Genomic DNA, 20283 nt, shown 5'->3' with positions numbered 1-20283 from the left:
TGCCGCAACAGTCGCCAAGCCGCCTAGCGTAGTATAGTCCTGTCCCTGTCTCTCTCCCATTGGCAGGCGGTGCGTGCGCTATCGCTTTTGTGTCTGTGCGTGTACCCGTGTGTTCGTGCGTGCGTGCAAAGTGGCGGCGGCGGCGATAGCGGCGGCGGCGGCGGTGGTGGCGGCAGCGGCGGCGGCAACAGCAGCGGCAGCGGCGGCGGCAACGGTAGCGGCAGCGGCAGCGGCAGCGGCAGCGGCGGCGGCGGCGGAGAGGAAAAATGGCGTCCGATAACGAAGCCTCCTGCATGACTGACCCAAATTTCGCGGTGATCTGCTCGTTCCTCGAGTGCTTCGGCAAGAGCTGCGGCCTCGAGTACCCGGACATCGCCCGGCTCCAGGAGATGCTCGAGAACGTCCAAGAAGGTAAGTCCGTAAGCTCGCACCTACGCGACTCCGCTTATTTGCGGCGCCCCTCTCTAGCCTCCTATCTCCGTCTCATGCTCTCACGTTATTTCTCTTTCTCTTTCTATTTTCCTCTATCTCTTCTCGCGCGCACATATATTCTACACGAGCCCAGGACCGCTACTTTTATCACTCTCTCTCATTCTTTCTCTCTCTCTCTCTCTCTCTCTCTCTCTCTCTACACACACATACACACACACGCGCGCGCGCGCACGCACGCACACACACCCTTTCGATCTCATTTTTTTCTTTCTTCGCACGCACGTACGCACGCACGCACGCACGCACGCACGCACGCATTCTCTCTCTCTCTCTCTCTCTCTCTCTGTGTTCCTCTTTTTCTCTTTCTCCACTGACTCCCCACACCGTATACGCACCGCACGCACGCACACAGTACACAACATAGTCATACACTCATTCGCTTACTCACTTCGTCTCTGCCTCTCTCTCTCTCTCTCTCTTTCTCTTTCCTTATCGCTCTCTTACAACTGCTCTGGCTTTTACTTTTACCCGCTGCTGTGCGTCCTTCGAATTATCCAAATTCATTTTCCCGCTTAGCGTCAAGGGTTCGGTCACGAAATCCTCGCGTCGCCTCCTTTACCCGCGCACGCTGAGGCTTCAACAGCGGGGACGTGCAATTACGCATCGTTTCGGGTCCCTACGTTCCTTGTCCCTCCTCGTCTCCTCGCACCTTTTCCGCAACACGGAGCTTCCTGCCGATCCGAGAGGGCCACCAGCGTAGTCGTCGCCTCCGCCCTCTACGTCCCACGAGAAGCGCACCGAGGCCTCTTGTCTCCTGGTGGCCCTGTTTTTTTTTTTTTTTTTTTTTTTTTTTATTAAGCACCTACCCCGGGATAGCTCACCGAGCACGCGATTACGGCCTAAATTTTAAGAAAACAGGTAGCGTTGACGCTTATTGACAGATGAGTAACGAAACGTGATTGTTGTTATTTTGCCTGGCGCGACCTTTATGCTCGCTATCTCTTTCTCCCTCTGTCTCTTTTTCTCCCCCCCCCCGTCTTCGCCCCCTCTCACTCTCTCTCTCTCTCTCTCTCTCTCTCTCAATCACTCTCACTCTCTGTCTGTCTCTCTCTCTCTCTCACTCCTTCTTTATTCTCGCTCGTTTCTTTCGCGCGGTTTCCGATCGCTCCACGGTCGAAGCACCGAGACACGTGACAGCTCGGAAAAATATTTTTCTCCATTTATGAAATTGCGGCGTCGGCGCTCTGAATTTACCCCTAATCAGCTGAACGAACATTGTTTATATTATAGGATTTCGTTTGCGTTTGATGCCTTTACCTCTCCAACTACGTAATGTCTATGTTTATGCAACTTATTTAAAAAAGAAAAACAAAATAAACAAAAATGCTTTTTAATATTCAATATGCAATAAAATTTGTAATTCTTTTAAATATACGTAATTTGCATAGAACGTATGCTCTAGCTCAAATGGTTATTGTTTATTTTTACTTTAAGGCGTTAATTATTTTTAACTTTAATTAAGCGTAAATTTTGAGCTTATCATTTTATCAATTTAATAGCCATCTAAAATGATAAAAGTATTTTTACATTCTTAATAATTAAGAAAGTACGTTTAAGTATAATTTAGACTTGTGCGTGGGTTAAACCGTTTCGAGTGAAAATCAATCATTCAAGTTAAATAAGAATATTTTATGATCAAAGTATTATTATTAGTTCAATGATATTTCTAATAAAACTAATTTTTTCTTTTCCAATTGTTATATATGCGGTACATATTATCATTTAATGTAATAAATTCTAAACGCTAGAAAAGTTTATTGCTCATTAGCAAGGTATGTAGATATGTGAATAATAATAAAGATCATATTTCTTATATTTCTAGTGTCCCGAGAACTAGTAGATTTACACATCAAACTTCTTCGCAAAGCAAGAAAAAGTGTTGTCCCGGAGAAATGGGAAAAGGCACTTGTCAAGTTTTGTCATACATACTCTAACCAAGATGGATGGGAACTTGAGCGAATTGGGTATAAAAAAGCTCGTGTAGCTGTTAAACTGCGTCTTCTCAAGGTACGTATTACCATAATTTACACATAAATTAGGTCACTTATTATATTATGATCTTGGCATTACAATTTTGTCTCTAAATTGTTGTAGGCTCTCTTGGAGACACAGTTTGATATGAATCAAAAGTTCAAAAATGAAGTGAATAAATTAACAGCCAGTGAATTGCGATTGGCACCACTGGGTCGAGATAAGTCTGGTTTAGCCTACTGGTGCCAATTAGATGAGGATTGTAATATACGAGTCTACCGTGAAGACTTGGATGAAGAAAATTGGGAATTGATCGCCAAGTAAGTTGTTTTTATCGATGCCCATTGTCAAATTGGGACTTCAGTATGCATATTATTTGCTCTAAAATGATTTATTTCTATTTAGATAAATACTTTGTAATAAATATCAATGTTTATAAGCCGCAGCATTTAAAAAATATAAATTACTGCGATGAACATTTATCCATTCGATATCCAATACTAAGTTTAATGTTTTGACATATTTCAATGCTTCTAGAACTCGCGATGAAGTAGAATCATTAATAAATACTTTGACGGATGGTGAAATTACATCTGTGCCGATATGCGAGGACAGTAATAGTCTCGATGCAGATGAAAAACCGACAATCGACACAGGGCAAGATGAGATACTTGGTGCTATGAATGGTGAAGCCTTAGAATCCGAAAAGATAAAACAAGATGAGGATGAGAGCGTCAAACAGGAGATAAAAATTGCAGAGACAGCCGTACAGAACAATAATGAACAAGTAGAAGAGGAAGAGGAGGACGAAGATGACGAGGAAGAAGAGGATGATGATGACGAAGAAGAGGAGGAAGAGGAAGAGGAAGAGGAGGAGGAGGAGGAAGACGAGGAGGACGAGGAGGAGGAGGAGGATGAGGAGGAGGATGATGAGGAAGAAAGCGAAGAAGAGCAAACGATCGAGGAGAATGGCAAAGACGTAGAGCTGAGTGTGAAGCAAGAGCTGGAGCATCCGCAAAATAAGTCAAAGATGCGGGTCGAGGTGACAAATTCAGTACCTATACAAGAAGTTGAGAAGCCAGCGGTTCTCATTGAGCAACCGATTAAGATAGACGAGCCGGAATTCGAACACAAGCCTACCGCTAACGTGAAAAATGGCGGAACTATAGACTTCCTCTCCGGGGGAATTCGGTCTATTGAGACACCAGTCATTACAACCTCACCATTAAAACTCGTTAATATCGTTGACTTAAAGCAATCGCCCGAAAAGAAACTCGACATCCCCGGTGAGATTGTACTCTTTGCCTAGAGATTTATATTTTTTCATAGTCGTGTATAAAACAATGGTTTCTGTGTTTTTGTTTTTGTTTTGTTTTGTTTTTATTATGCACGCTTTTATAACTGTAGACAGAGAGTTGTTTACAATTACTTTTTTTGCTTTGTATTTAAGAAACTGTTAATGATCATTGAGAAATATCAAAAATGTCATTTCTATCTATGGATAGATATTAAATTTACATGTGTAAGGTGACATTGATTATCATAAATTAAAGTAAAAAATGCAGTTACAAAAAGAAAGAAATAATTGAATAATTCCTTGTCATTTGTAAATTCACGTAAGAAGAATGTATTATTATTCTATGATGGATAGAAAAGAAGTGATTTCTCTGTCTGTCTGTCTCTCTCTGTTTTATTTTTAAATATATTTTTTAATACGCATATTGATTTATTATAGATTTTTATGGACAAATATCGTATAATGCGAGTATTGATTAATAGTTATTTGAACAAAAATCTTCATAATGTATATAAAAGCTTGGTAGATTGTGATTGAAGAGAATGCACTTTTCGAACTATTTAATGAAATAAATCCTTCATTAGCATCTATTTAACGAAAGTCAATTTTATAAATAATTATTTGCCAGAATCTACCTTCATAATTGTTGATAGGTTCAGCTCGGACGTAATATGCATAAAGTCATAAACAATGCAGTATAGCTTAGATTTAATTGTTGACACCTTAATTATTTGTACGAGAGGATCGTTAGAGGACCGGGGCGAACATGAAAATAATATCGAAACTTAATTATCGAAACTGAATTGTTGAGGCAACTACCATTGTTTACAACGGCGCTCTTATCTATTCAGGGAAAGTGCCGGTGATAAACAACCTACCGTACGCGATGGCGATAGAAGCTAGCTCGGGTCACAACAAACTGCCCATTAAGCCGATCGACCAGCTCGCTGCTAATCTCGTGCGTCTGCAGTCGGAGAAGCTGGAGAAACCGAGTGGCAAGCTCGAGAAGATTGCCGAGAATCTGGCTAAGGGTCAGGTGAACGTTCACGGTGTTAACGTTCTCCTATCCAATGGTGAGGAGGAAGCGAGGTTGCAGCAGCAACAGCACCAGCACCAACAGCACCAACAGCACCAACAGCAGCACCACCAACAACAGCAGCACCAACAGCAGCATCAGCGTTGTTTCCAAGGACGCTCTTATCTATTCAGGGAAAGTGCCGGTGATAAACAACCTACCGTACGCGATGGCGATAGAAGCTAGCTCGGGTCACAACAAACTGCCCATTAAGCCGATCGACCAGCTCGCTGCTAATCTCGTGCGTCTGCAGTCGGAGAAGCTGGAGAAACCGAGTGGCAAGCTCGAGAAGATTGCCGAGAATCTGGCTAAGGGTCAGGTGAACGTTCACGGTGTTAACGTTCTCCTATCCAATGGTGAGGAGGAAGCGAGGTTGCAGCAGCAACAGCAGCAGCACCAACAGCACCAACAGCACCAACAGCAACAGCAACTGCAACAGCAACAGCAGCAGCAGCAGCAGCAGCACCAACAGCAACAGCAGCAGCACCAACAGCAGCAGCACCAACAGCAGCAGCAGCAACAGCAACAGCAACAACAGCAACAGGATTACCGGGGTCAGGATAAGAGGAGTCACCGGGGTATGGACCTGTCCACGTCGCCTCGAGGTTGGGAGACTGGTGCGAGCGACCTAAGTGGAGGCGGCTGTGTCCGACCGTTCGATTTCTCAGGGATGGATTTGTCTAGTCGGAAGGTCCCCAAGAATATGCAAGAGCTTCCTTCCCCGGCTGGATACAGGCCCCAAGACTTCCATCATCAGCAGCACAGAGAGATGGATCTGAGTACGAAGAAGAGCGCGAACAAGCTTCACCCCAATCTGGTGAGATGAATTGCCTAAATGATTTAAACGAGCCACGATTATTTAATCATTGTACAACTAGATGTGAAAACAGTCTCGTTCAGGAATGATTCGCATCCTTCTGCATTTTGTCATTCTAATCTTGATAATTCACAATCTATAATTTTATATTGGATTGGTACTTTTATATTGAAAGTTTTATCGCATGTCGAGTCATTCCAAGCGAACTATTAAGAAATCATTAATAATAACATACCATCTTATTGCGTATCTTAAACATTTATGATTTGGATTAATATCTACACTATTTTAACTTTTTTCAGGTCTTAATCAATATTTTCATTGAAAGAATGTATGTGCGTATTTAAAGAAATGTCGTTTTTATACAGCATAAGGCAATTTCTATTCAATCAATTTACTGACTAAATGCTCTAAATTAAATTGTGTGAAAATAGGCATCGCTTTCAAACGAAATCACAAGCATCACAAACAATTTAAATAATGTTAGAAATGTATTTTTAGCTATATACTTATCGTTATTAAATTAGCTAAAATTATTGTATTCAATTTTCATTTTTTTAGACCCTTATCGGGCCTTGCATTTTTATTTCTCATAAGTAAATCGAGTGGATATCTTCTAACTTGACTGACTTTGGTTACTCACTTATAAAAATAGCAATTTACTTTAGCCTAAGAGAGTGCATACTTTTCGTTATGGACATTAAATAACAAAACTGTATTTTGAAATAAAGAAATTAACGCTCATAATCGCGCACTTGACCTAGATTCTGTATTAAAAAAAAAAAAAAAAAAAATCGTGACTTAATTTTCTTGCGTATAGATATAATTTATTTATCAATAAAGTCCAGCATGTTTTATTTTCATTATTCATTATTTCATCAATCATCATTAATATTAATGACTGGCGGCCACCCCTCTCCCAGGAGCAAAGCTTACAAATTATCCACGACATATTCGATTAAAAACTACAAATAATAATTTTTAAATAAATTTGAAATTAAAATCAATTTCAACAATAATTAAACGGTGTTATTTATTAGATTATTATTAATTTTTAAACTCTTTTTATTCATAATTTTTATTGGCTATATTGTTTTTTAAAATGCATATGTACTTGAGATACAAATTCTATATTCTATATTCTATATTCTATATTCTATATTCAATACATTCAAAGTATGACACATACGACATCGATACGACTACTCTAGTACAGGTTTTCTCAATAATTAATGAAAATGCGTATGACAAATAAGCTTCGTAAAATCAAAAATTTTGAAAAATTCTTTTTTCGCAGAGCACCTACGAGTCCGCTTACGACGCACGAGCAGTTATGATGCGAAACCACGCAATAGTTGCCGACTTAAGCAAACGCCAAATGTCCTACTCGGCCTACGATCTTCCACCAAATGCAGCTGTACCGTACCAACCGTCCAGGCATCCTAAGGATCTCGAGGTTCAACAGCAGCAGCAACAACAGCAGCAACAGCAGCAGCAACAGCAGCAGCAACGCCTTCCAAGTTACGCGATGTTACCAGATCCGAGCAAACTCGCAGCCCTCCGCATGGCAGGTGCGCCGCACAAGCGACCTCTGGATCCCGACGCCGACGTCATGTTAAAGCGTATGCGTGCCGAGCTTATGCCCATGCGGGCTGGAATTGACCCTACGAAGCTGCAGCATCAGCAACAACAGAGGCACGACTGGCGGGACGACGTGGGTGAAGCGATCGAAGAGCCGCTCATGATGGTGCACGGCGAAGGTTCCGGCAGTGACTGCGACGCGGTCAATCCACTCCTTGGCGACGCCGTTGAGGATCCTGTGATGGTATTTTACGGCGAGGGTACAGGTGTCGAGTGTGATACCGGCAATCCGGCCGATGATACCTCCCAGACTAAGGACGACGGCAGCGAGAAGGGCGCGCTCGAGACCAGCGAAGCCTGCAGCTCGGAGATCAGAAGCACAAAACCGAAGTTTAAACTGGGCGTGCAAGTATTTGCACCGACTGTCGTTCCGAGTGGACCAACTAAACGCTCCTCAAGGTGGGACGTCGGTGCTCCGGCCAGCAAAACGAACATATCAATCGTCAAGGAGGTGAAGAACGAGGCTACATCTCCGCCAAAGTTTTTCTTTGGGCCAAACTGTGTATCTTACGGCACGTCAAAGTCTAGTGAATTGATGCAACGGTTGGAGATTGCCGAGACGAACGAAGGAGACAATAACAGATTAGCATTAGTGACTGAGAAGAAAGTGGAGGAGGAATCGCAGGAAATAAGGAGTCCATGTGTCGAGGAGAAGAATAAGTCGAGTGAAACGAAAACATTCGATCGGTTGGATAACAGTGAAACGGAAACCTCTGATCAGTCGGCCAAATGTGAAACAGAGACCTTGGCGCAGTCGGCGAAATGTGATATAGAAATCTTCGATCAGTCGGCCAAACGCGAAATAGACACTTCTAATCAGTCAGTCGAACGTGAAACGGAAACCTCCGAACAGTCGGCTAAATCTGACACGAAAATCTTGGATCAGTCGGCCGTACTTGAAATTGAAATGGAAACTTCTTATCAGTCGACCAAATGTGAAATGGAAACCTCCGATCAATCGGACAAATGTGAACTAGAAACCATCGATCACTCGGCCAAATGCGAAGCGGAAACCTTCGATCAGTCGAGCAAATGTGAAACGGAAACCTCCGATCAGTCGGTCATCAAATATGAAACGAAATGTCAATCGGACGTGAAAAAATGTGATACGAACGTCGACTCGTGTGAGACGATTAATGCTGAGAATACTGACAACTCGCGAATGACGGAGAAAACTGTCGATGAACCGAAAGAGGACGAAACCCGACAAAATGAATTCGTAACCGAACAGAATGAACAGAACAAACCCGAAGAAAATTCGAGCGTCGAGCCGCAGAACGAATCATTATTAGACATACGAAATATTACCGAACCTACAGAGGCAAAGCTTTCATCAAATGCAAGTGTCGAAGCAAAGGAGGAGTTTAACGAAGAACAGAGTAATGAGAATGCCGATGATATTGTAAAAGAATCAGCAGAAGATGAGAATACGTTACACACGGATGAACGTGATTACAGCGTATCAATGGAAATCACGGAAAGTATTGAACCATCGATAGTCAAGGTGAACGACGAGACAGATGAATTTCCAAGAGTCTTTTCGAACGAATCCGTTGATGCTACGAGCTCAGATAAGGTAGAAATAAATACATCGAAGGAATCGTTATTGAGCTCAGACGAGCAAAAAGATATATCGATAATCGAACGATCTCATGATTCATGTGATAATACAGAAGTACTCGAAATTAAAGAACAAACGATCTTAGAATCATCGAAATCGGATAATGGTAATCTTAATACCGATGTAGAATTAAATGACAAAGTTTTAGAAGAAACGAATGAGAGAGCTGAAGAAAATTCTAATATAGCCGGAGGTAATCTCGAGGATGAATTATGCAAAAAATCGGCTGATACGAATGTGGTGACGAAGGTATTGAACGAAGAAGGTACTACTGAAACAATAGTAATAGAAGAACAAAGTGAAAATCAAGAGAAAGAAGAATCGAAAGATTTAAAAGACGTTTCAGAAAGTAAATTACCGGAAGGTGAAAATAGTGCAGAAAAGAATGATGAGAACTTGGCGTCAATGCTGACAAATGTGATGGATGAGGGTACGAATAGACCCTTGACAGATGTAAATAGCGAAGTCAGCGATTTTCCGGATTGCGCGAGTATCAAACTTAAAGAGACTACTGAAGAGAATAGGAGTATTGAAGATGAGACTACATCAAAAGCGAAGGAAGAAACGAATCTTTTAATAACTTTTGAAAAGAATGAAGCTACGATTGAACCAAAAAAAGAGAGAGAATCGGACTTTTCATCGACGTTTACAAACGATGGCGTTACCGTCGAAACGACAGAAAAAACAGAGGACATATGCAATTTACCAGAAACAAGTGTATTAAGTAATTTAGAAAAAAGTGAACCGACAAAATCAGTAGATGAAAGTCCTGCTAGAGGAAACATTTTTGAAAAAGAAGCAAGTCACCTGTCAACAAACTTGGAAAAACATGACAATACCTTGACGACAGAACTTTTAGATGACAGCTCCACATTAACAGAATCTTCGCAATTAGATCAACCTAGTATTTTAAGCAATTCAGACAAAGATATAAATATTGGATTGGAGGATACGGTGAGGATGGATGAGACCTTTTCATTGGAAAATACTTCACGATTGCAAGAGTCTATGAGACTTAATGTTTCAGAAAGCTTTAATGATTTGGAGTCGAAAGAAAATCGTGAAGAAAATCGCGAAGAAAATCTTTCGAGTAGGGATATTCATGAATCGGATAAAAGTATCGTTAGCTCGGAAATTTGTTCAATGGATATTTCCGATGGGAACAGTATGAAAGAGAGTATGTTAATTGTTGAAAAACAAGTATCTGAAGATCAAAATGATATTTCGACTGAAAGGAGTCAAGTAGAAAATACTGATTCGACCTTGCCTGACGTACCAAAGGAGAGTCTTATTTCAGGATATAAGGAAAGTGCAGAACTTAAAAGGGTCGATGAAAATATTGAGGAGATTTCGAGTTTGACGAATGAGAACATAAGCAAGCAAAATGACAGTTTAACTATTGATTCTAGGGAATCCATTACAGAGGACGAAAAACTATCCGATCCAGAAACTGAACGAAATGCATTATTGGTTACTAAAATGGAGAAACAGCCTCGATACGAAGACGATAAGGTAAAATCAGCATCAGAAATTATGCAGAACATTGATGATCAAATTAGTGCTGCTTCTGAGAGAGAATGCGCAAGTTTGAATAAATCTGTGGAAGATACTTTAGAGAAAAATTCCTTGAAAGAAGATGAAATTAGTGAGGAGAAAGAGAAAGATGAGATCAATGACGAGAGTAAAGTAAGTAAATTATCCGATCATGAACAAGGTACTGATATTGAAAATGTCAAAAATCTCAAAATTGATGAGTATGCTGCCGAAGAGCAGATGATCGTAGAAGATAGGATCGACAGAGAGAAAAATATCGATGATGAAAAAGATGAAGAACAAAGTATCGACGATGAAAAAGAGCAAGGACAAATTATCAATGATAAAAAAGATCAAGAACAAAGTATCGACGATGAAAAAGATCAAGAACAAAGTATCGACGATGTAAAAGATCAAGAACAAAGTATCGACGATGAAAAAGAACAAGGACAAATTATCGACGATGAAAAAGAGCAAGGACAAATTATCAATGATAAAAAAGATCAAGAACAAAGTATCGACGATGAAAAAGAGCAAAGACAAATTATCAATGATAATAAAGATCAAGAACAAAGTATCGATGATGATAAAGAGCATGGAAAAATTATCAATGATAAAAAAGATGAAGAACAAAGTATCGATGATGAAAAAGAGTATGGAAAAATTATCAATGATAAAAAAGATGAAGAGCAAAGTATAGATGATAAAAAAGATCAAGAGCAAAGTATCGACGATGAAAAAGAGCAAGGAGAAAGTATCGATGATAAAAAAGACCAAGAAAAAAGTACGATTGAAAAAATAGATCTTGATGATGATACCGAGAAGGCTGTTAATGTAGATAGTAAAGAACTAGAAAATGAAAGTGATAATGTGATAGCGGTGGGTTTTCAGCCCCTTGTTGCCAATTACAACAGTGATTCAAACGATGAAGAGAGCATCGACGATTGTCATAGTGAAAAGGTTCAGATATCCGATAGTGATAATATTGTGATATCTGACAGTGAGAAAATCCGGGATGTCGATAATAAAGATTCTACAAAAGTCGAAACTGAGAATATCGATATTAAGGATTTGGTAAAATCGAAGACTGGCAATAATAAATTGAATGAAAAACTCGATGTTATGGAAGAAGAAATGAAAGTAAGGAGTAATTTAGAAGAACCGATTAAATTGAAAAGTGAGAAGGATGCGTCCACAAATATATCAGAAGATTTGAAAAAGCTTTCTTCGCTAGATGATGAACCCTCGCCGACCGAAACGAATGTGAAAAAGGAAGAAGAACCTTCGGATATTGAAGAAGGAAAGACCGAAAGGTTGGACAACGATAGTGAGACTGGTGGTACGATGACACAGTTGAAAATCACAGTAGGTAAAGAAGAAAAAGATGATGTTATTGATAATGTGAGTACCTTCCTGGTATCCACAATTCACGAAAAAGACATAGATATGGTAAAGGATATTGTAAAAAGCGATAAAAATGTACCACTGAGCAATGAAGTAGGCGGGGAAATGAATCTTGTGAATCATGGGGGCGAGGACAGTGCATCAAGTAAAATATCAAACAGCTTGGAAATTGTAAAGGACAATGATCTGGGAACAGAGAGTGAAAAGGAATCACATTTCAACGATAATGTAAGTGACGCAGTTGTAAAGAGCTCTCTGTCTAAGGATAAATTTGATGATTTCGAAGCTCAACAAGCGAATGAAAGACATTGCTACGACGACAAATTCAACGCAAAATACGACGACGAAAGTTCAATAATCCATGCAAAGAAGCGCAGAGACGATGCAAACGTTTTATTGAGTAATGCAATTTATGACGCCAAGCAGCAACTTAGTGAATTCGTACCCAGAAATAAAATTGTATCTGCATACCAAATGGAGGGGCCTAATAATTCTCTAATGTTAGAAAATATATACGATAGCTATAAATATAATGAAAAATCTCATAACTCGTCTAGGTATCTCGAGGTGAACGAGTTGAAAGCCGAGGGACAGCTGTTTCCGCGAGAAGAAAAGCTCTCCGCGAAGTCGCCACTGGTCGCCGAAAAGAACTGTATAGACGAGAGCCTGGATGACGGAGATATCGAAATAAAAAAGGAAACGATTAAGAGGCTACCATATTCGGAAGTTGAAAATCTAACGCACGTTAAGAGTAAGCCTTCGGACGGTAGTCAAGTATCGATGGAGCCGATGGAACCGATGAAGTCGATGGAGCCGATGGAACCGATGGAACCGATGGAACCGATGGAACCGATGGAACCGATGTCGGAGGTCGTACAACACACGTCTAGAGAAAAGAGCGAGCTATTGGAGGAGAAATTCCAAATGGATCAAGAAATTTATGAAAATAAACACGATGGAGATAAAGCTCTCGATAATGTTAATATTGGATATTATAAAATGGAGATAAAAGAGACACGGGAGGACAAACTGCCGGAGATTATATCTAAATCGCACGAAATTATCCAGCAACATGAATCGAAAGCGAGTGAAGGAGAAAGTAAAGAAATGCAATCGACTACAAATGAATCGATCGATGCTCGATATTCAGAGAAAGTGGAAGAGAGCGTAGGAGATTCGCTAGCAGTCGGTCGATTAAACGATGTGAAAATGGAGGAGTTACCTTTAGATGAGCCGAAGAAAGTGAAAGATTCGAGCGATTTGCCTATAGACAGATTGCAGAAAATTGATAATGTCGAGTTAGCCATTGAACAACCAATTCAAAATGTCGAGGCTGAAGAATCTTCAAAGCCAGATGTTCTGAAATCCTCGGATTTTAGTGAGCCACCGGCTCAAATAGAACCGACGGAGGAGAGCACAAGTCTACGAATTGTACCACCACCTGTCAATGAAACAATCGAACGACTGAAGCCTACGAAAGCGTTTGCGGCGAATGAAGAAGCGGAAGAGCCTGTTGAAAGTATACCGTCGGAGCCAAAGTCGCAAACGCAAAAACTTGACGTACAAACTTTAGAAGAGCGAGCCAATCCTGAAGTGCACGTTGAGGAATCAAGCAGTCCACACGATGAGTCCGAGGTCGTTCGAGAAAAGAAAAGCCCACTCGATGAACCCGAAGTCATCGAAAAACTGACAAGTCCTCGTGCCGAGTCTGGCACTGAAAAGCCCGAGAAGATTCAAGAAGAGCCGATGCATACCAACGAGCCGCAGAAATTTCATAATGAAATGCGAACGAGCGAGTCGATCGTGGACAAGCCAGCCGAGGTCAATCCCATACGTGTGACCGGTGCCCAGGAATATCCCGAGGGCAGAGAACAAAAGATAGAAGAAAAACGTACGGAAATGCCGTTGAGTAGTATGGTGCCGGAGATCAGTGATTCTCAAGCGGTGCTCGAGGAGAAACTCGAGGAGCAGGAGTCGGACGACGACTCGACAGGTTGTGATAATGACGAAAGCATGTTCGATGCACCGCCTGCGGACGACGTGGATCATCTTGTAGACTCGGAGCCCGATGTCGGATTACAGGACGAGTCCGGCAATATCCACGTAAAGACGGTGTCGGACCTCGTGAACGTCGGTAGCGCTTGGCAACTCGAGGGCACTCCAGATCCTCAATCGACGCTACCTCCCCCGGGGCAACCGAGCCGCGTGACACGGCAGTCGCGCAAGAGGCGCAACAGCGCCCAGGATTCCAATTCCGAGGACACGAACAATGCGACACGAACGACGACCGATACGGAGGAATCCACGGCCGTCAAGAGGATGAGGCTTCGGGGCAAGAAGCCGCCAGATGTACAGATGCGGAAGAATGTCGAAAAGAGCAGAAAAATCAGCGCCAGTTCCGAGGACGACGCCAAGAGGCCGCCGTCCGTTGACGCCCAAGACGATGGCTCGCAGGAGGAGCAAACACCTAAGGAGGAAGGGCTCGACGATGCATCCTCGGCTTCGAAGAAGTCCAGAGGCAGACCCAAAGGCCGCAAGCGAAAAGGCGGTTTCGCCAGATGTAAGAGGATTTTTAACGCTCCATCCCATTACTCTTATACCCTTTCTTAATGCTTAGTTTGCCGCATCGAAGCTTTTGCGACGAGTCGCTTAAATTTCACCACAAATAACGAGAATAACAATAAATAATTAACGTACATTAAGTTTTGTTTCATTTGTAAATACTGTTCTATGCATTTTGCGAAATTTTATACTTTACTTTTAATGAAAAGGAGACAAACCATCTATTAACGATCTATTAAAATCAATTAATCGCTCAAAGAAAAAAGTAAATTTTGACTATTTATTTTGTTTATTATTGCATTGCGAATTGAAATCAGTTAGTGAAAATTGAAAATTTTTTAGAAAGACAAAAGCCATACGTTTCATCGGCTACTTTATTGGCAAATTAGTATGCTATTTTTTAATTTGAATTTTATATTTAAGCGTCATACTTCATTAAATATGTACAAGAATTTAATGTTTGTCGTCGTTATAATTCTCTATTATTTAGGTACTTACAGCCGATAAAGTAGCAGGGAATTTAAAAAAAAAAAAATAATAATAATAGGGAGAAGAGTTGAATAGCGATCGATAAACGCGTGTTGTTAAATAGCCAATTTTTCCATTTCAGCCAGTAGATCGACACCGAAGAAAGATACGGAACAGGCAGGGGACGACGAGGCGGTGGACGAAGCGGCGGACGAGTCAGCCGATCTCAACGATACGACCGGCGACGAGCCTATAACGAAGACCGAGAACTTCGAGGGCGAGGATAAGGAGGTGACGGACGCCGAAGGTAAAAGCTCCGAGCCAAAGAAAAAGCAGCGCAAGAAGCGCAACATGTTACTGGGACTCGAGATCCCCGTGGATGCCGCGCTATCAAATGACGAGCCTCCGGTGCGTGCGTCCCGGCGCATCGCTCAGCTGCGAATCAAGAAGGAGGCAGATAAGAGCCGTATCGAGGACGAGGCCCAGGAGGTGCTCGACAAGAAGCACCATAAGAAGGATAAAAGTGGATTGAGTGCTCAAGGTCTCTCCGCCCTCGATAAGAAAAAACGCAAGAAGCAGAGGCAGGAGAGCGAAGAGGATGCGGCTCTTATGAAGGTGCGCATGAACACTTTAAACATTTTTTTTTCAAAGCCTTTAATTTTTTCGGTTCATTTCAAATTTTTTCATTTCTTGTCGATTATATCGGTCACTAGGTTTCTCATTTAACAATTTCAAATTAACCAGAGATAAAAATGATGTTAAATAACTAAAAGTTCTTAAGGTAAATTAAGATTGAGATTTAGGCACTTTCTAAAATTTTGCTTCGAACTAAATCTTGTTTCGCGATAGACGAAATCATACTGTACGACGCGAAAAGCAGAATTTCTTCCATCTACACTTAAAACTGCTATCAAAAGTCATAAATTTTAAATGTCAAAATTCAAATTAAAGGATTTGGAAAAGGAGGAGGCTAAAGCAGCCAAGAAAAAACGCCGAAAACGCAGGAAAAAGAAGCTCGCAGCCAAATTCAATCAATCGAATCCGTGGCAGAGCTCGTCGGGTTCGTCCAGCACCGAGAACGAACACGAGGACGACGAAGAGGAGGAGATCGAGAGTGACGGCGATCAGCTTATCTTTAAAAGCGATCACGAGTTCTCGCCCGAGAGCGATCTTGAAAAGGACGACGAGTCCGTGGAGCCGCTACGTCGCGCCAGAACCGCCCAGAAGACTAAGGTCATCGAGCAGGACGATGAAGGTATCGAGGAGGTAGCGGATACCATAGACGAGTACGCGTGCCAGAAGTGCAGTAAGGCCGATCATCCCGAATGGATATTGTTGTGCGACGGTTGCGATAAGGGCTGGCATTGCTCGTGTCTGCGTCCGGCCCTCATGCTCATCCCCGAGGGTGACTGGTTCTGTCCACCTTGTCAACACAATAGCCTCGTAGTGAAACTCCAGGAGAGCCTCAGGAGCTTGGACGTGCTCACGAAAAAGCACCAGAATGAAATTCTCAGGAAGAAGAGACTCGCTTACGTCGGCATTAGTCTCGATAACGTTCTGCATAAAGCCGAGGTTGCTAGCCAGAAGGACTCGAGGGCTTCCAGCCAGGAGGACGACGACGATGGCTCAAGTGCCATGGGCTCGAGCAGCGAGGAGAGCTCCGACGAGACAAGCACCGATGAGAGCGAACCCGTTTATCAGCTGAGAGAGAGGAGGTGCGCCAATACCTATAAATTCAACGAATACGATGACATGATCAACGCAGCCATTCAAGATGAAGTTGATGCTGTAAGGGTGAGGATACACTTGATTTTTGTTTAATTATCTATTTTCTACTTTTCCGCTTGAAATCTCTTGTAATCGTTTGTATCGATAACTGGACATTGTCATCGTTGCAACAATTGAGCATAGATAATTCAAATCACCGTCGTCGAAATTCATTCTATTAATACGAAAAATTAGATAAGTTAGATGTATAAATTTTAAAGACGATATTCTTACTAATTTAAAATATAAAGTAGACAATTATGTAATCGTCAGTTAAAATGTTTGCAATATTGAATTCATTATCTATTGAATTGTTAAATTATGAATAAAAATTGATTTTTAACTCAACCTTTAAAACTCAACAGATTTTACTTATCAATCGTAATATTATCTTGCCGTTTAATAACAAAATTGGTAAATTTTGTCTTTCGTCGTAAAATTGTATTGTTAAAAATAAAATTGTATTGGGCCCTGTAGTTACAATAAAAATTGAATACATGTACTTTTGTGTGAGTGAAAATTTTGTAAATGTTTCCAACATTTTCAAGGCAATAATAAGATAAAATTGATAAGATAATTAACAAGAGGATAATATAATTGGATGGCTAACCATATCAACGATTGATGAAAAAGTCGAAGAAATTATAACAAATGTTTCTCATTATTAAAATATCAAAATAGAAATTATCGCGAAAATGGTTGATTATTTAAACTACACGTTTCAATACCTAATTGTTCTCGTATAAAAATTTTTATTTACATTTAAAGATATATGCTTTGAAAAAATAACGATGACATTAACGAGTGTTCTCTTTATTAACAATAAGACCGAGTTACAAATGATTAATTCTATTCTTATTTATACGATTTCTTACGTGTGCATGGATGCAAAAAAAAAAAAAATAAATAAATAAATAAAAAATAAAATAAAAATAAAAAAAAATAAAAATTAATATTCTGAATTTTTAGGGCGCTGGAAATCAAGGTCGCGGCAAAGATATAACAACGATAGTAAATGCAGAAAAAGAAGACAAAGCGCAGTCCGATGTCTTCAAGCAATTAAAAGAGGATGACGATGATGCAGATGACCGTAAATCGGAGAAAGAAAGTGACGAAGAATACAAAGTCGATAAAGAGGAGGACGAGGCCGAGGACGATGATTACGACGGCAGCAGTGGCAAAGCTGCTGCGCGAAGAAAACTTTTAGCGCGAAAGAAGCATCGGAAGCTCAACAGCCTCGATATCAGCAGCGAGGACGATCCATACAGCGATGAAGACTTCAAGGGTTCGAGCTCGGACGAAGAGGAAGAGGATCTCGATGATCAAGTGAGCTCGAGCGATGATAGCGATTTGGCTGGAAGACGACGCGGTAGGAGAGGCGAGCCACGGCAGGTCAGAAGATCGACTCGGGCGAGAATGACGCGTTACGACGAAGATTTTAGTAAGTTTTATTACGAGTTTATCAAATATTCACACAAACACACACGCGCACGCGCACGCACACGCACACACACACACACATACACACACACACACAACACACAAAATCTGCTATATGAAAATTTTTAATTGTTTTGTTGTACTTTATCGATCGAATATAATGAATTGAATTTAAGATTGTCATTTATTCGTTTAAAGCTCTTTGCAAGTTCCGATAAATTACATCCTAACGCGCATATTAATATTATCTGCACATTGAATTACCCACATGGTCAAACGAATCGATTTATTAATTGAATTTAATATTTAATGAACGTATGATTTTGTCGACTGTAAAATATGATCTGTAATAATGGCTTGTTGCGCTTTAGTCGACGATGACAGCGAAGACAGTGATCGACCAAAGAAAAAGAAGTCTAGAGCCAGTTGGGGCGGCGACTCGGAGAGCGAAGAGAGCGATAACTCGTGGCGACAGAAAAAAAAGAGGTAATTATTATTATAAAATTTCGTCGCTTAATATTTATTTTAATATGGATATTATTACAAAATTTAATTATTTCTAATATTAGCCGTAGAACAACATCGGCATCCAGACGCTTTGTGGCAAAAGTAAAGCCTGCTAAAAAGAAAAAAAAGAGAAAACGTATTATTACCAATGACAGCGACAATGACGACGACGACGACGATCATCAAATACTATTCGATGATGCGCCGCAGGATATAATTCAAAACGAAGATGCGTTACGGCAAACAGAACCGGAGCCAGAATTAGAACCAGAGCAAGAAGCAGAACCGGAACCAGAGCCAGTGCCGGTAGCGATACAGGTACCTGTACCACTACCACTACCTGTGCCAATACCAATGGCAGTGCCAATGATAGCATCAGCGCCAACGCCAGTATCATCGCTAGCACCGTCACCAATACCAATATCAGTACTAACTCCTCCGCCAATATCAGCTCCAGTGCCAGTTCCAATACCGGTATCTGTACTCCCATCAGTGTCGGCACCAGTGCAATTACCTACAGCCGAACTTATGCATCCGGAAATTCCGAATCCAGGAGTGCATATTTCTCAACACTCTGAATTGCCGATTGATGTCGCGATGCCATTAGAGGAGGAGCCAAAACCCCAAGAAATAACGCAAGCACCGATTTTATTGGAAACGCCAATGCAAACCCCAATGCATTACGTTTCATCGTTTCTTGATGAAGACGAATACAGAAGGAAGAAGAAGGTAAACGCCTCTTTATTATCATCTTTGCGCCAAAATTAAAAAAAAAAAAAAAAAACTATTGTAGCTAAAAGCGTGATTATACAATTATCTATATTTTGCAGGATTCACAACCTAAACAGAAGAAAATTCGAAGAAAGGTAAATACATTGTATTTTACATTCTCGTCGTTTAGCAGTATTTAATTATAAAAGAAAAAAAATATTATAAATAATGAAATTTTTATTATAGGTAATATACGGTAGAATTCGAGATGAAAATGAAATTGCCCAGGAAGAGATGACCTTGGGAAGGCGCACACGTGGTAGAAAAATTAGTTATTTAGATGCGATGCCATCCGATAGCGATGAGGTAATTTTATGTGATTTTTTAGCATATCCGAACTGCTATTATTATATAATAATAATGTCACGATAATAATACTTGATTCGACGTAATTTTGCAGGAATTAAAAAAAGCTTTAAGAAAGACAGAAGAAACGGAGGAAGAATTCGTCGTTCATGAAAATGAAGATTTAAACGAGGATGCAGAAAAAGATTCCGACTCGGGTAAGTCAGGATTAAAATTTTATTCACCGTACTTTATAGTTTGCTCACTTCAGTTATACCGTAAAGAATATATTTTTGTTTAATCCGTTGAAAAAGAAAGGAAAAACAAAAGTAAAGAAAAAGAAAAATGAAAAATGAAAAATGAAAAATGAAAAATGAAAAATGAAAAATGAAAAAAGAAAAAAGAAAAGAAAATCAAGATTAAACGCGCGCCCCGTTAGAGAGAATCCATCCACTTATGTTTAATTTGAAAACTAATTGTTTCAATTAGTCATTAAAAATGTCACGTTATTAGGAGACGTATATTCGCCGAAGCAGCAATCGCTTCGCGCTAAGAACAAGTCGCCAAAAATGCGTAGAGGCAAGAAGAGTCCGGGCGCAAAGAGAAAATCCATGTCGGACGACGGAATGCCG

At 40.6% G+C, this 20283-nt stretch overlaps 1 protein-coding gene across 1 annotated transcript in view; it reads left to right on the top strand.

Annotated features, from left to right (window-relative positions):
• Positions 1-208: 208 nt before the first annotated feature.
• LOC105363855 (uncharacterized) overlaps positions 209-20283 on the top strand; it is a 23634-nt gene continuing 3559 nt past the window's right edge. The window contains 16 exon segments of the mRNA XM_011501655.1: positions 209-411; positions 2315-2499; positions 2587-2783; positions 3001-3749; positions 4612-4864; positions 5406-5652; positions 6950-14411; positions 15024-15496; positions 15833-16675; positions 17618-18089; positions 18460-18574; positions 18658-19324; positions 19426-19461; positions 19553-19672; positions 19767-19869; positions 20165-20282. Coding sequence (XP_011499957.1) covers positions 267-411; positions 2315-2499; positions 2587-2783; positions 3001-3749; positions 4612-4864; positions 5406-5652; positions 6950-14411; positions 15024-15496; positions 15833-16675; positions 17618-18089; positions 18460-18574; positions 18658-19324; positions 19426-19461; positions 19553-19672; positions 19767-19869; positions 20165-20282 — 12185 coding nt within the window. The 5' untranslated portion in view covers positions 209-266.

Source organism: Ceratosolen solmsi, unplaced genomic scaffold, assembly GCF_000503995.2.
Source record: "Ceratosolen solmsi marchali unplaced genomic scaffold, CerSol_1.0 scaffold28, whole genome shotgun sequence".
Lineage (NCBI taxonomy): Eukaryota > Metazoa > Arthropoda > Insecta > Hymenoptera > Agaonidae > Ceratosolen > Ceratosolen solmsi.
Note: the sequence above shows the minus strand (reverse complement) of the source record. Positions and strands in the feature narration are given on the sequence as shown.